This window comes from Phycomyces blakesleeanus (genome assembly GCF_001638985.1).
Source record: "Phycomyces blakesleeanus NRRL 1555(-) unplaced genomic scaffold PHYBLscaffold_13, whole genome shotgun sequence".
NCBI lineage: Eukaryota > Fungi > Mucoromycota > Mucoromycetes > Mucorales > Phycomycetaceae > Phycomyces > Phycomyces blakesleeanus.
In genome coordinates, this window is record NW_017265146.1 from 481,867 (window position 1) to 494,980 (window position 13,114).

General features: G+C 34.0%; 5 protein-coding genes across 5 annotated transcripts; 4 read left to right on the top strand and 1 right to left on the bottom strand.

Annotated features, from left to right (window-relative positions):
- Positions 1-901: 901 nt before the first annotated feature.
- PHYBLDRAFT_65570 (hypothetical protein) lies at positions 902-1,732 on the bottom strand (the record flags this gene model as incomplete). Its single annotated transcript, XM_018441483.1, has 2 exons — positions 902-1,433; positions 1,530-1,732. 2 exons carry the CDS (start codon positions 1,730-1,732, stop codon positions 902-904), a joined length of 735 nt encoding a protein of 244 aa, XP_018290426.1.
- A 1,521-nt stretch (positions 1,733-3,253) lies between these two features.
- Positions 3,254-4,737, top strand: PHYBLDRAFT_169519 (hypothetical protein; the record flags this gene model as incomplete). The annotated part of the gene is made up of 6 exons (XM_018436087.1): positions 3,254-3,324; positions 3,389-3,507; positions 3,582-3,734; positions 3,897-4,124; positions 4,268-4,493; positions 4,566-4,737. 6 exons carry the CDS (start codon positions 3,254-3,256, stop codon positions 4,735-4,737), a joined length of 969 nt encoding a protein of 322 aa, XP_018290427.1.
- A 2,894-nt stretch (positions 4,738-7,631) lies between these two features.
- On the top strand, positions 7,632-8,790 carry PHYBLDRAFT_146581 (hypothetical protein; the record flags this gene model as incomplete). The annotated part of the gene is made up of 3 exons (XM_018431676.1): positions 7,632-7,705; positions 7,932-8,446; positions 8,522-8,790. 3 exons carry the CDS (start codon positions 7,632-7,634, stop codon positions 8,788-8,790), a joined length of 858 nt encoding a protein of 285 aa, XP_018290428.1.
- Positions 8,791-9,707: 917 nt separating this feature from the next.
- On the top strand, positions 9,708-10,447 carry PHYBLDRAFT_159140 (hypothetical protein). Its single transcript, XM_018433922.1, has 3 exons — positions 9,708-9,982; positions 10,035-10,117; positions 10,209-10,447. The coding sequence occupies exons 1-3, from the start codon at positions 9,738-9,740 to the stop codon at positions 10,352-10,354; spliced, it is 474 nt and encodes a 157-aa protein (XP_018290429.1). The 5' UTR covers positions 9,708-9,737; the 3' UTR covers positions 10,355-10,447.
- A 625-nt stretch (positions 10,448-11,072) lies between these two features.
- On the top strand, positions 11,073-13,026 carry PHYBLDRAFT_113765 (hypothetical protein; the record flags this gene model as incomplete). Its single annotated transcript, XM_018428354.1, has 9 exons — positions 11,073-11,150; positions 11,334-11,472; positions 11,592-11,646; positions 11,719-11,806; positions 11,872-12,080; positions 12,195-12,306; positions 12,397-12,465; positions 12,536-12,769; positions 12,844-13,026. 9 exons carry the CDS (start codon positions 11,073-11,075, stop codon positions 13,024-13,026), a joined length of 1,167 nt encoding a protein of 388 aa, XP_018290430.1.
- Positions 13,027-13,114: the final 88 nt, after the last annotated feature.

The following is a 13,114-nucleotide window of genomic DNA, read 5'->3' on the forward strand; positions in this document are numbered from 1 at the left end:
GCATTTCTAATAGAGTCAAAGTTGCTTTTTTACCAAACTCCGTAATATAATACGTCTTTTTTTTGTATTCGATGAGTTGACTGCTATTGTTGTTATTCATGTTTGTATATAGATAGAAAGATAAAAGTCTACTTTTGGGGCATTCTAGTAAAACGCAAATGTTCTGAGCAACCAGCTTTATGTGCCTGTCTTTTCAATTTCAGTAACTACTATAATCAGTAAAATAAATTGGGCGGTCGGCTCACCAGAGTAAGTTGAGACAACCACATTGAAGATGGCGGATTGTCTATTAAAGACATTAGGTTGACTTTGGCCATTCCGGATAAAACGAGCAATCAGAAACATGTTCTTTGAAGCCATCACATCCCGATTCCAGAAAATATTGCATTGTTTACAAGTCAATATTTAGTGAATATATGATGTATTCTCATCGGTGCCGTACTTTAAGTTTTCCAGGTCATAATTAAGACAAGAATTTCAAATCTAGGAAAAAGTAGTTTTAGCCGAGAGTGCAATATGTACATTATATGAACTTTGCTATACTAACTTTGGATGTCCTAAACTCGTTGATAGCTAAGAGCAAAAACTCTCCAAGATTTTCTCTTTTTCTTCAGTTGCAGATATAGCTTGTTTCTGACACCATGGCGCAGACCTTTAAACCTCTTCTAGTTGTTGTTTTTAGCCTGTTGCTAAAAACTATCAAAAGCATCTTGCTACAATCACCTTCCTGAAATGTCTCCTTATGACCTCTTGATATGATGCTTTTTTGTTTTAAGGAAAAACTGTTATTTTATAAATGTAATCGTAGATATACTTTTTAATAATCTTATACTGTTGCTGCGGTGTGCTGCCTTTTTCAGGTCTGCTTCGTTTTTTTTCTTCTGTCTTTATTGTATTTTTTTTATCTATTCAAAAGGATATCTACAGAATATTCAATATTCTTTTGGGGTCCAATATAATTACGCCATTTGATGGCAACAATTCGAAACCCATCAAAGTTAAAAAGGACACCCGTATGTCGAAACATGTAGTCGATATGCGAAATGTAGCGTTGACATGATGTAGTTTTGGGAGTGGGAGTATTTGTTTCAATTTTTTCTACACCCAATTTTTTTTTGTGCTCCTGTTCCTTTCCTTGCCTTCTGATTGTACTACCCATGATATAATACTCTTTTGAAGACAGACTTCTTAAGTCGTTGCTTCCATGGTAAGAAACAAATGCATATTTTCTCCCAATATAACCTGCGCATGGCCTGAAATGTTCATTCACCTCTTCATCACTGAAATCCTTGAGTTCCAAAGAAACTTTTTCTACAGGTAAAGCTGGCTGAAATTTACGACAGAATAAAACAAGACAGGTATAACCATCAAGGTATAGTCCGTTTAAAAACATCTTGCCGTTTTTGATAGGTAAATTATGCAAATGTTCGAGACTACAATAGACAGAAAAAGTATATTGTTTTTACTCCCATCCCAAAAAGAGTGCTTTCGTATGGCTTTATACATATATATTCCTTTTAATTTTTAACTTGGCAAAGTGGAAGCCATTGTGAAAGCGCTTTTGAGTATAACGAAATAATGGTTCGTTCACTTCTCTCTTCAATGATGCTTCTGGAAATACACCCGCTATATTTTTACTATCAATCTTGATAACTCGCCAACCCAAGCCAGGCTTAGGGAATAATCCGAAGAGTCTGGGGTGTACAAACATTTGTTCATTTTTACTTTTCATATTTTCTTTTTGTTTCTCCTTCTTTTTGCTACTTGAATCAGTTGTTTCTTTAGACGATTCAGGCTGTGTTTGTGGTGCAGCGTTTTCTGTGATAAAAGCCTCGTACTTGCAAAGGATATGCCTTAATTCTGGTCAAATATCAAAAGGATTTGCATTTTGAGTTGCTTTTGTGATTGAAAACAAAGACAAACAATTCTTCAGCTCCACAACCAAATGGTTTACAAAAGTCTGAATTGCTTCTTTGACATCTGGGCTTAACGCAGTAAAGATCGTGTTAGGAATAGATGTTACTGGATTAGATGATGATATTTAATCTAATAAGTATTCGTAAACAAGATGTTTTATAATATATTTGTTGACATTCTATATCGAGTTTATGTTAATATCTTGTAAGCTAATTTTTTTTGTCATTTACAGAAAAGTTTCTACAAATTATGCAAATAAAATAATTACAAGATATTTTGAAAATTTTCAATGTAATAGTTGTTGTAGCATCTAGCAGTAGTCTCGCATACATTCGCAAGGACTTGATCGTAATTTTTTAGACCATATTTTGCTACGAGTAAATCGGTATCATTGTGGCTGTTGATTTCTATCTACAAGTCTGCTAAGTAGTGAATATGCGTATACTTGCTTCGTAAGTCTTGTACAAACAATTGTTTGGCAAACCACTCGACAAGAAGAGTACCAGGAGTTTTGTCGAGAGAATTAATTCGGAAGGTTTTGCGGGTACTTCAATATGTAGTAACTGATACAGACTTGTGCCTTGAACATAAACTTACGTAAAATAAATCGAAAGACTCTTAATTTTATCTCTTTATTCCTCTAGCTGGACATTTTTATCTGTTTCATTTAAGAATGATTATAAAGGGAGAGAGATAGCGTATCTTTCGTATGCGTCGCCGATTTCTTTTTGAATCAATTCTTTCATGGGGAAATCATTATTAGAGCATAGCTTGATTCTTGCTGACGAATTCCCATAGATATTACAAGAACTGCAGGTCAAGACAGATGCACTTGAAGAAAAAGTTGCTCTGTTCCTTTTCACAATACTTTTTTCTTTCTTTTCTTCAAGTGTCTTTTATTTTCACGCATTTAAGCAATTTGAGTTACTTTGTTTTATTTTATATTTATACAGGGCACTATTCTCTTTTTCCGGTATATTGTTTTTGCTTGTATTAATATCACCGGCTTATTCTTATACTTTTGCGTACTTTATTTTCTTTTTGGAGCGCATGAAATCTTCAACAGCTGGATATATAGGTATGGGTATATCTTAAAGTGGAGAAAAAGGAGATAATTAGTGTTTTTAATTTAATATCAAAATATATTACACCTATACCCACGTCATTTTTACCGAAAACCTCATCTATCTCTCTTTTGTTTATAAAACAGCAACCCTTTTTTTGGAGGGAACCTTACGGATAGCCTGGCGGGACAGTCTGGAAGTATACATCATCAGTCTTCTTGCCAACGCTAATTTTAGGGAGACAGAATTTTGATTTTACTGAGAGGGTATCAATGCAAAGCTTAGAGAGTTCAGATTCTCTGCAAAAGCGAGTCACAGTCCTTCTGATGATAGCGGCAGATGGGTAAAGTACTAGAGTAGTTTGTATTTTATATTATTCATATTATTACTGTCTTTTTTTTAATGAGTTCAAGAAAACATCATCGTAGCCATGATTCTGATGATGAGCAACGTAGAAGCCATTCTAAAAAGTCCAAAAGCCAAAAGCCGCCAAGCATCTCTGACGATTTAAGAGATCAGATTAAACGTATGTCACTAAAAGCTAGTCTTAAAGCCCCTAAATAATATTAATAAGTTCTCTAATCTGCTCTACTCATTTAGCCATTACTGAGGAAGATTACTTTGAAAAGGCAACCGAGTTTCGTCTTTGGCTTAAAGAGGAAAAACGCAAATATTTTAATGAACTTGATTCCAGCGATTCTCGATATTATTTCAAAAAGTTTGTCAAAGCATGGAATCGCTTTGAGCTCCAAGGTACAATAGTTTTACTTTATTTTAAAAAGTAACTAAATAAGCTACAAGTTAATTATTTAACTTTCTGTACAATTTTATGATGCTATGTGTCTCTGTAATACTAAAAAGAAAAAACATACTCATACTCTTGTTCTTACTATTACTCTTACTCACGTTCAATAGAAAAATACTACAAGGGACTTAGTTCGGCACAGCTAGCATCGTCAGATACAACTCGGTACAAATGGAAGTTTGCATCAAAAGTTGATCAATATGAGCTTGATACTATCAGAGACAGTGTAGATACAATGACGAGTAGAGGGGTGGTTAAAGATGAGTCTAATAAAGGTCGGCGAAGAAATGTTGGACCTGCAATGCCTACTAGTCCCGTCATCCGACAGGACCGAGAAAGTAAATAAGTCTCTATATTACATAACTATGACATGCTTTTATTTATTTATCTATTTATTTGTTTGTTTGTTTGTTATTTTTGTGCGTGTGCCTGTGTGCGTATGTGTGTGTGTGTGTTTATACTTTCATTTATTTTATTTCAGCTGCTGAAGAACGTTTGGAGGCAGAAAGAATGCGACGAAAGGCAGAATCCAAGAACCTTCGACGGAAGCGGGATTCTTATCTTGACGAGGTTGCACCAAAAGAAACTGGGCGTGAGGCAATGCTTGAGAAACGTAAAGCTACGAATGCGTTCCACAAACGGGAAAGGAGTCCGGATGTGGAACTTAGTGAAGCAGATCTGATGGGTGGGGATGATTTCCAATCAAGGTAGGACAGGAGAATAGGAAGGAATTAAATGAAAGCGACTGGTGCTTATATATTTATATATAATGCATTTAGGCTAGCTGCTGAGAAACAACGAGAAGAACGCCGAAATACCAGAAAGGCAGAATATCAAAAACGCTATGCACCTCCCCAGGATAGAGTTGCTGAATACAAGGCAAAAGAGAATGCGACTATTGAGATGTTTAGAAAAATGGCAGAAGAGCAGAAGAGACGTGGTGGATTATAAGAAATACTCTTATATGTACTTTGTGTGTGTGTGTGTGTGTGCATGTATATATACATACATGTTTATGTGGCTGTGTGGCTGTGTGGCTGTTTCGGCTTTATTATCGAATTTGCATATTTGTATATTTAAAAATAATCATAAATATAACTATTGTACTGTCGATGGGTATGCTCATAATTACAAATGAAAAACCTTGTATCAAATGTTCATATTGATTATAGGCTCCTTATCATAGTGATTGTTTGTTTTACTTGTAAAACTCTAACCTTTTTCAATCAATATAGTGTGATCAACATTATTGTGTAAAGCACACATACAATATAAAGTTTTCATCCCAAGTTCTCCATTTTTGGCTACCCTATTGCCTTACAAAACTGTTATAAAAAGCCTAAATTTATTTAACAGTACCAGCCACTATACTTTGTTAAATTTCGAAATAGAGCATTTAACTAAAAAATTAAATAAAAGAAGATTGTGTGAGTTAGCACTTTAGGTCCATTTTGGTTTCTTTATGTCTAGTGTAGTCATAAAATTTGCAGGAAATACCATCAAGAAGCAAAGAAGCCAGCCATGCGAAGTTTGCTGACAAGGTAGATTGGCTGACCAAAATTTATTATTGAATAAATTTACACTATACATGGTAAGAAAGCAGTCAAAATATTAAACATGTTCACTGCCTGTCTTTCCAAAGTTTATGTTATTATTATATTACAAAATTCACATTGAAAGTACACCGTTGATAGCCTTTCCCTCTTTCTTCCTTTCTCTTCCTATGCATCATAGACGAGAGTTTGGTATAAAAATCAAAAAGGTACACAGAAGAAGAGCCAATAAGAATAAAGCAATATGAAATATTCTCTTTTCATAATAACAATAGCAATAAAGTATTATTTTAGTTTGAAGATTATGATACGATTGATAGAGCTCATTGTGAGATAAGCTTTTCGAATACAAATAGAGCCCTCTAATGTGGCATTGTAATTTCGATGATTAGTATATATTATGGGGCTTCGATTGCCATATATCATCAAACAACTTTGCGCACAAAACCTTTCTATGCAATTTTTAATCCTCTTTTGGATATAGACAAGCTTTTATTTATAAACTTTTTTTGTATTAATTTGTTTGAGTTCAAAGTTTCTTGACTCATATGATGTCGAGTGTAGACAAAAGGTGCGTAATACATAGGTAAAGATAAAGAAGATACAATATTTTTGTGCGTGTATATCTTGTGAAAATAATAGAAATCTGTATGTAGATATATTGAAATATTGAAATATTTTCTGGGCCCATTTGTGCTTCATTGTATATAGATGTGTATATTTATGCTTATTTCTCCTTATTATTTTTCAAAAGAAGATTAAGAAATAAATAAATAAAAATCTTACTGTATGTACCGGGGCACTCTTTAGAAATAGCGCTAACGGAGCATTCGGTGTTGTCCTCAACATTTAAACATTGTGTCTATGTGTCACAATTTTAAATATATAAAATATATATATAAAAACGGGTGGGTTGTTTCTCTTCTTAGACTCGCTAGGTAAATTTGTACTTTTCAAAAGCTAATAAAAAGTAGGACAACCTTACGGACAGGTTGAGGGCACGTGACGTTACGTAAATCATGTGTTTATGCTACTTGAATCTTTTGATGGGACTAGCGCTCCACTGTAGGAAATGGCAGGATTTATAACTCTGTACTTGCAAAAAATCTACTAGCGCTTAGATTTTCCAGCCAATAAAATATCATAATTTAGCAATTTAATATTATTTTTAGCAAATATGACTCGTGTAATTTTAAATTATTTTGGATCTAATCCAATCAAATATTCTAAATATAGCAAATTAACACTTTTTTTAGGTATCTCTATTCTTATAATTTGTTCAACAAATGCATGATGTTTTACATTGGAATCTTATGGTTTCTTCGCCCAAATAATAAAAGTATAAAAAGAAGAAGTACTGGTTTATGTGATATTTAGTAACGGTCTAAGCTATAAGTCTGCTATATAATTTGCATATATCTATTGCTATGAGCTACTTTCTACCTTTTTTTATTTAAAAAATGATAATACTACTATTTTCTAAATACTAAACTATTGATGAAGACATGTATATTGCTTAATTGCTTCTGTTCATCAAAAGTTATACGCCTGTTTTGTATTGACATTACTATGCCCGATCCCTACTTTTAAAAAACCAAAATACATATTCCATTCAATTCTCAAAACCACTTCTAATGAGCATGCGAGTAAGCTTGAAAATCATATAAATGATACAAATATCTTTCAGTCCATTTTCCTCAAGTTACTTGCTTTTGTCAACTTCACTGCTTTATATTTATCAATATTAATCTTGATAACTATTAAGCGTATTTCTTTTAGAAGTCTTGAACAATTTAGGCTTTTGTAAAAAAGAAACAATATTCGGTGTGGACAGACTAAAAGCCAAAAAAAAGGTCAAAAAAAAGCAAGACTTTAAGCTATATTATTGGACAAGAACTTTAATTAATTTTGCCCTTTTTAATCGTCTCCCATTGTCCTTTGGATCGAGAAGAAGAGCATGCCTTTGATGAAAACTATGTGATATAGAGTGCAAGGTCTAGAGTAACTCGTGATAAAAGATCCACACTTAATGACAGAGATGGCATTATAAGCACAATTTTACCTAGTATGTACTTGCACTAACTTTGAACTATTTTTTCTTAAAAAAAAAGGTGTGGACAATCATAAATTAGTCTGATTGCCCAAGTTCAGGATGAACTTGTTTTACCCTTTTTTCTGCCCTTTTAGTCTGTCCACACCAACTGTAGTAAAATTCAGTTTCCTTTTTCAGATCAAATTGTGCCCAAAAGATTAATCGTTTTTTTCTAAAGACCGACCAGCTTTTTCGAAGCAATGCCCAAGTGGCAGTTGTACGACTATACAGATATGGACATGGGGCCAGGTGACGGGGCCAGGATGAAGGTTTAGTACTCCAGAATTGTATTACCGGAGCTTCCATGTTTAGAACATGTCCGTATCATCTTAGGGTTGGACGCCTTTCTTTGACGGACCGAATCTTAAATCAGGACACATCATAATACGATACAAGAGAAGTTGAAATAGGGTACATCTGCTTTTCATTTCATTTCCTTTTCTTCCCTTTTCTTTCTTAAATTTCTGAATTTATTTATCCAAAACTCAAATATCAAATAGTAATAGCAAGGAGATGGCATTACGGAACTGCGATTCGACCATAACAACCCTGGGCCTAATACTTGGTGTGACCAGCATGATTGGCTTGGCAGTATCACTTTTGACACTTTTACCTATGAATGTCTACAACACAGTAATCGCCCTGAAATCTCTCAAAGATCTTTTGCAATACGAATACATCAAACATGGCCAGCTAGGGTCCCTTTCAAAAGAAGTCCAGCTTTGTCTAGCCTTTCTAGCTGGCTCGATTGTTTCCTCTCTCACCACAGTAATAATGGTGTTTGGCGTCTGCTTTCGCAGCACCAAGTCACTAGCCCGCGTCGACCACAACTCAACCCCTCCCGTTCCAACCACACCAAAGGGATATGTGGGGCTTATTTCCAGAGAACGCGAACTTGATCTTGAATCTGCAAACAGATCCCGACAAGAGAAATCGTACGATAGACCACCATCAAAATGGGTTTGCTTGACTAAGCGCTTTATGTATATATCTCAAATTATTTGGGCATGTTTTGGTATGTTGCATCTATCTTTGATACCCTTATTCCTTACACTAATCATACTTGCTAATAAATAAATTAAAATAACAGGTACATATCTCTTATTCTTTATGGATCTCCCAGCAGATGCTTTACCAGATAATGTGTTCGGGTCAGCCGTATTGTCGCTCTCTATTCTTTGGCTAAACTATGCTATATTATCTGTTTTCACATTCATATTGCTCTTTATTTCCTTCCTGCTTATTCTCGGTGGTGGAAGAAGAGACAAGAAGAAGTCCGGCGTTTCCAGAGCTCGGAAATATGGAATACAAGTATCTCACGAGAGAACTCCCCTCCTGAAAGAATCTCCTATATCCTAAACCACATTTTCCTTTTTTGTATCAGTGCATAACTCATCCAGACAAAAACCCACCCTCATGTATCATACCCCTTTACTCCACATCCCTTACATATAGTGCATCATCTTTATTATATATATATATATTTATTTATTTACATATCATCTCTTTTAAAGTATATTAGCTAATTTTATCAAAATATTTCAAAGTTACAACAGCAACAACAACAATAATAAATAAATAAATAAATAAAAAAACAAGAAAGATAAGAAATTGTACTTTTTTTTTGTAATATTATTATCATTTACTTATATTGTTTGTGTCTCCTCGTGCTTCTACAGTGAGTAGCATTTATCAGTGCACTCAAATACCCTGTTTTTCCTTTCAATGGGCAGATTGATCATGGTTTAAGCCACTCAATTGTACAAAGAGTACCAAAATCAAAAGTAACGTAGTATTTATTATTTATCATCAAGTATTAATTAATTGCAAAACTGATACTATTGTATTTTATTTTACACATGAGTAAAATATGCGAGCAGTTTTAAAGTTGCAATTATCAATAAATACCAGATACTAAAATCATACATAAATAGTTAATAGTAAGAATCAGAAATAATTTACACTGTACGTTCAGAAAAATATTCGCTCGTCTATCAATACATTTTAGTGAGCCAATAATAATCAATTAGATTTATCTCTTAGATTCATACAAAAGTTCTACTGGAAATCAAACAATGCACATCCATATACATACATATATAAAATATCTTCTAACGTTCTTTTTCAAGCCTACACCAAAGCACTAAAGGCTTAAGGATAATTGTACTTTTTAAAGGAAATTTTCTACTTTTTATTACATGACAGACCATAAAGGTGGCTTTTTTATATATATAAAAGTAAAAAAAAAGTAAAAAAAAAAAAGTAAAAAGAGAATGCCTTAGATCTCATCAAAAAATAATAATATAATGGCCAAAAAGAAGCAAGGCATTCCAGGTGCTAATCAACAACAGCTCCAAACTTATCAGCGTATGAATTTCTTGCATCAAGCAGCTACCTTGATGTCAACTATTATTCTTCCAACACAAAATCAACCAACCACATTAAAAAATAAGAAATGGAGCAATACAAAATCTACCCATACTCTTCACCCACTTGGGCAATATTACAACAGCACAATGAAGAAGATTGGACGAAGAATGGTATTCCGTCTGTAAGTTGACTTGCTTAATCATAGTCATCGATAAACAATGAAATCCTTTTAGAGATCCGAATGTTAAGCGTACCATATGTAAGCAGTGTGATTCTACTCTTGTGCCTGGCCTCACCAGCTCAATTCATGTAACCTGTAAGTCATCAAAGCTATAAATCATAATCATATCTGCTTAAAGAATTGAGAGCTCACGATTTTACTTTCTTTTTTATTTATTTCATTTCAGCAAGACCAGAAACAGCAGTCATTACAACATGCAAGGTGTGTGGAACGACCAAGAAGTTCTTGGCACGCAAGAAACACAGTCTGTTTAGTAACCGGCCAGAGAATCTAGTCGACCGAGCCAATCCAAACGCAGACAAAAACACCTGAATAGTTATATATATATATATATAAATATATATATATCAAGAGCATAACTTGCTTGTACTTATATAAACACAAAGAAGTAAATACTGTACACACAGAAAGTATCACCACGCCTAGGATATCAAGCGGAGTGACATCATTTTAAGACGATAAAGTTGAACTTTGTCTGATTTTTATTTTATTTTACTTTTACTTTATTGTATTGCATTATATTTTACTGTACTGGATTGCACCTTATTGTATTCTACTTTCATTTGACTACTTTTTCTTTTATTTGGTTTATTTGTGATTCCAATGAACGATGAATACGATAGCGTGCAGTGGAACGTTCATGCCACCACAGATGCATTACCTGACAGGAACGATCCTCATTTGATGTTCAGTCCAAATTCTCAGCACAATTATTATAACGATAACCAAGTAATATACTATTAGTTTTAGCTGTTGCTTCGATTATACCATTACAAATCTTGATGGCATCACAGCGCTGATTTTCCTGTGAGGTTTGGCTAATGTAATTCTTTCTTATACAAAGTCGATTGATGCTTCAGGAACTACTAGTCAATTCTATGCAGAACCAAACAATGGCTCGCCTCTTGCAAATTCTCCAAAGTACAACACACAATCTACAGCTACCCACTCTCAATCCTCCACATCACACTCTCCAAAAATAGAGTCAGTCCAGAATGAGCAAACTGAAGAAGCTAAAGAAGCGATGCCAATGATAATTCGAGTGGAGGATCCTCAAAAACGATCCGAAGGTACCAGCTCATATGTGGCCTATCTAATTGCTACCAATGTAAGTTGGAAATTAACTCTGTCCCTTGTCTTTTATGTATATATGTGTATGTGCGTGGGAGTAATTTAGATTTTTGTGGAAAAATCTCGAGAAAATAGCATTATGCTTTAACAAAGAAACAAAAAATTAATCAAAATTAGCTTATAAAAAACTCATCAATTCATCCAATTTTCTTTTATCTAGACAACCGTACAAACCTTTTCTTCACCACAACCTCGTCCAGTCAGGCGGAGATTTCATGATTTTATATGGTTGCATGATGTACTGGCCTTGGAATTTCCTGCATCTGTCGTTCCTCCACTCCCAGAAAAGCACCGGATGAGTAAGACTTGCACATACACACACACACACACACATATATATATATTATAGCCATTTTATTTGCTGTGATTAACACTTCTCTCTCTTTTCCTTCTTTTTGGGCGGGTTGCTTCTTTTTAGAATACGTCAAGGGCGATCGGTTCAGTAGTGAGTTTATTGAACGGCGAAGACTAGGGTATGTAAAGCTTTTTGCCTAATATAATAATAATAATAATTTAAAAGGTAATGGTTCTTATAAACAATATAGTCTTCAGTGGTTTATGGACAGAATCGCACGTCACCCTTACCTGCAGCAATCACAATCCACCAGGTTATTCCTCGAGTCTGCAGACTTTGTAAGCAATTTGTTTTTTTAACATATATATATATTCAGCTTTTGATACGTATATCCTTCAACCAGAAAAATGATCAACAAGCGCAATCGAGAAGAGTACCGCGTGTAACATCTGTACTAGACACATTAAGTGATACCTTGCTGAATGCATTTGTTAAAGTCAAAAAACCAGATGAGCGATTTGTTGATATGAAGGAAAATGTGGACAAACTTCATGATAATTTGGATACAGTCGAGAAACTATATTCACGAATTAGCAAGAGGCAGCAAGGCAAGTAATTAGTTAATACACATCTATAAGTTTGACAAAGTAGTTAACATACTTGTATTTATATGCCTATATGTGATTTGCTTTACTATTTTTTTCTAGAACTGGCAAAAAATTACAGTAATTTCTCAGCCAGCATCAAAGGTTTATCAATGATAGAGAAGGATGCAGCTCAACCACTGCAACAGTTTGCAAAGTCTATCGAAGAATATTCTATTGCTATGGCTTCAATGGTTTGTATATTATATATACGGACACACATATATATAAGGCTCTTGGGATCTTGCATTTTCTTACAAAATAATAATAATAATATTTTAAAGAACAACAAAGAAGAGCTCCATTTTCTCAACGATGTACACGAGCTTTTGGCTTACTGTAATGCTACAAAGGTAAAATTCTGATCTTATATGACGTGTATAATTTTACGTACAATTAATCTGTATAGCTGCTATTTTGTAGGAAGTTCTCCATGAACGCGATCAAAAACAAGTCGACTTTGAAGAGCTTTCAAATTACCTCCAAAGAGCAATTCAAGAACGAGAAAGAATAATGTATCCTGGAAGGAATATGGGAGATGGGTCAGGTCTAAACATTACCGAATTTATGGCTGATAAGATGAATGAAGTACGCGGAACTGATTCTAATAGAGCAAGAGAAGAACGATTGCTACGACTTCAGGCAAAGATCAACGAGGTTCGACTTTTTTTTTTAAAAACAAAATCATTTATTTATTTTTATGGTTTTTATGCATATGTATGTATCTACAGCTTCAAGAAGAGGTAGCGCGCACCAATGATGCAAACAACTATTTCTCAAGCCAAATGGTCAGAGAATTTGATATTTTTCAGGGTGCCAAATCAAGAGAACTGAAACAGGGTCTTGCATCATATGCTGATTGTCATATTGAATTCTGTCAAAAGGTAAATACAGAGAAAAATAAATTGCTGTAGATCATTAAATTATGAATACCTTGCGGTGGTTTACTTGTTAATAATAACAATAACAATATTATTATCATTATTAGGGTATATCTATATG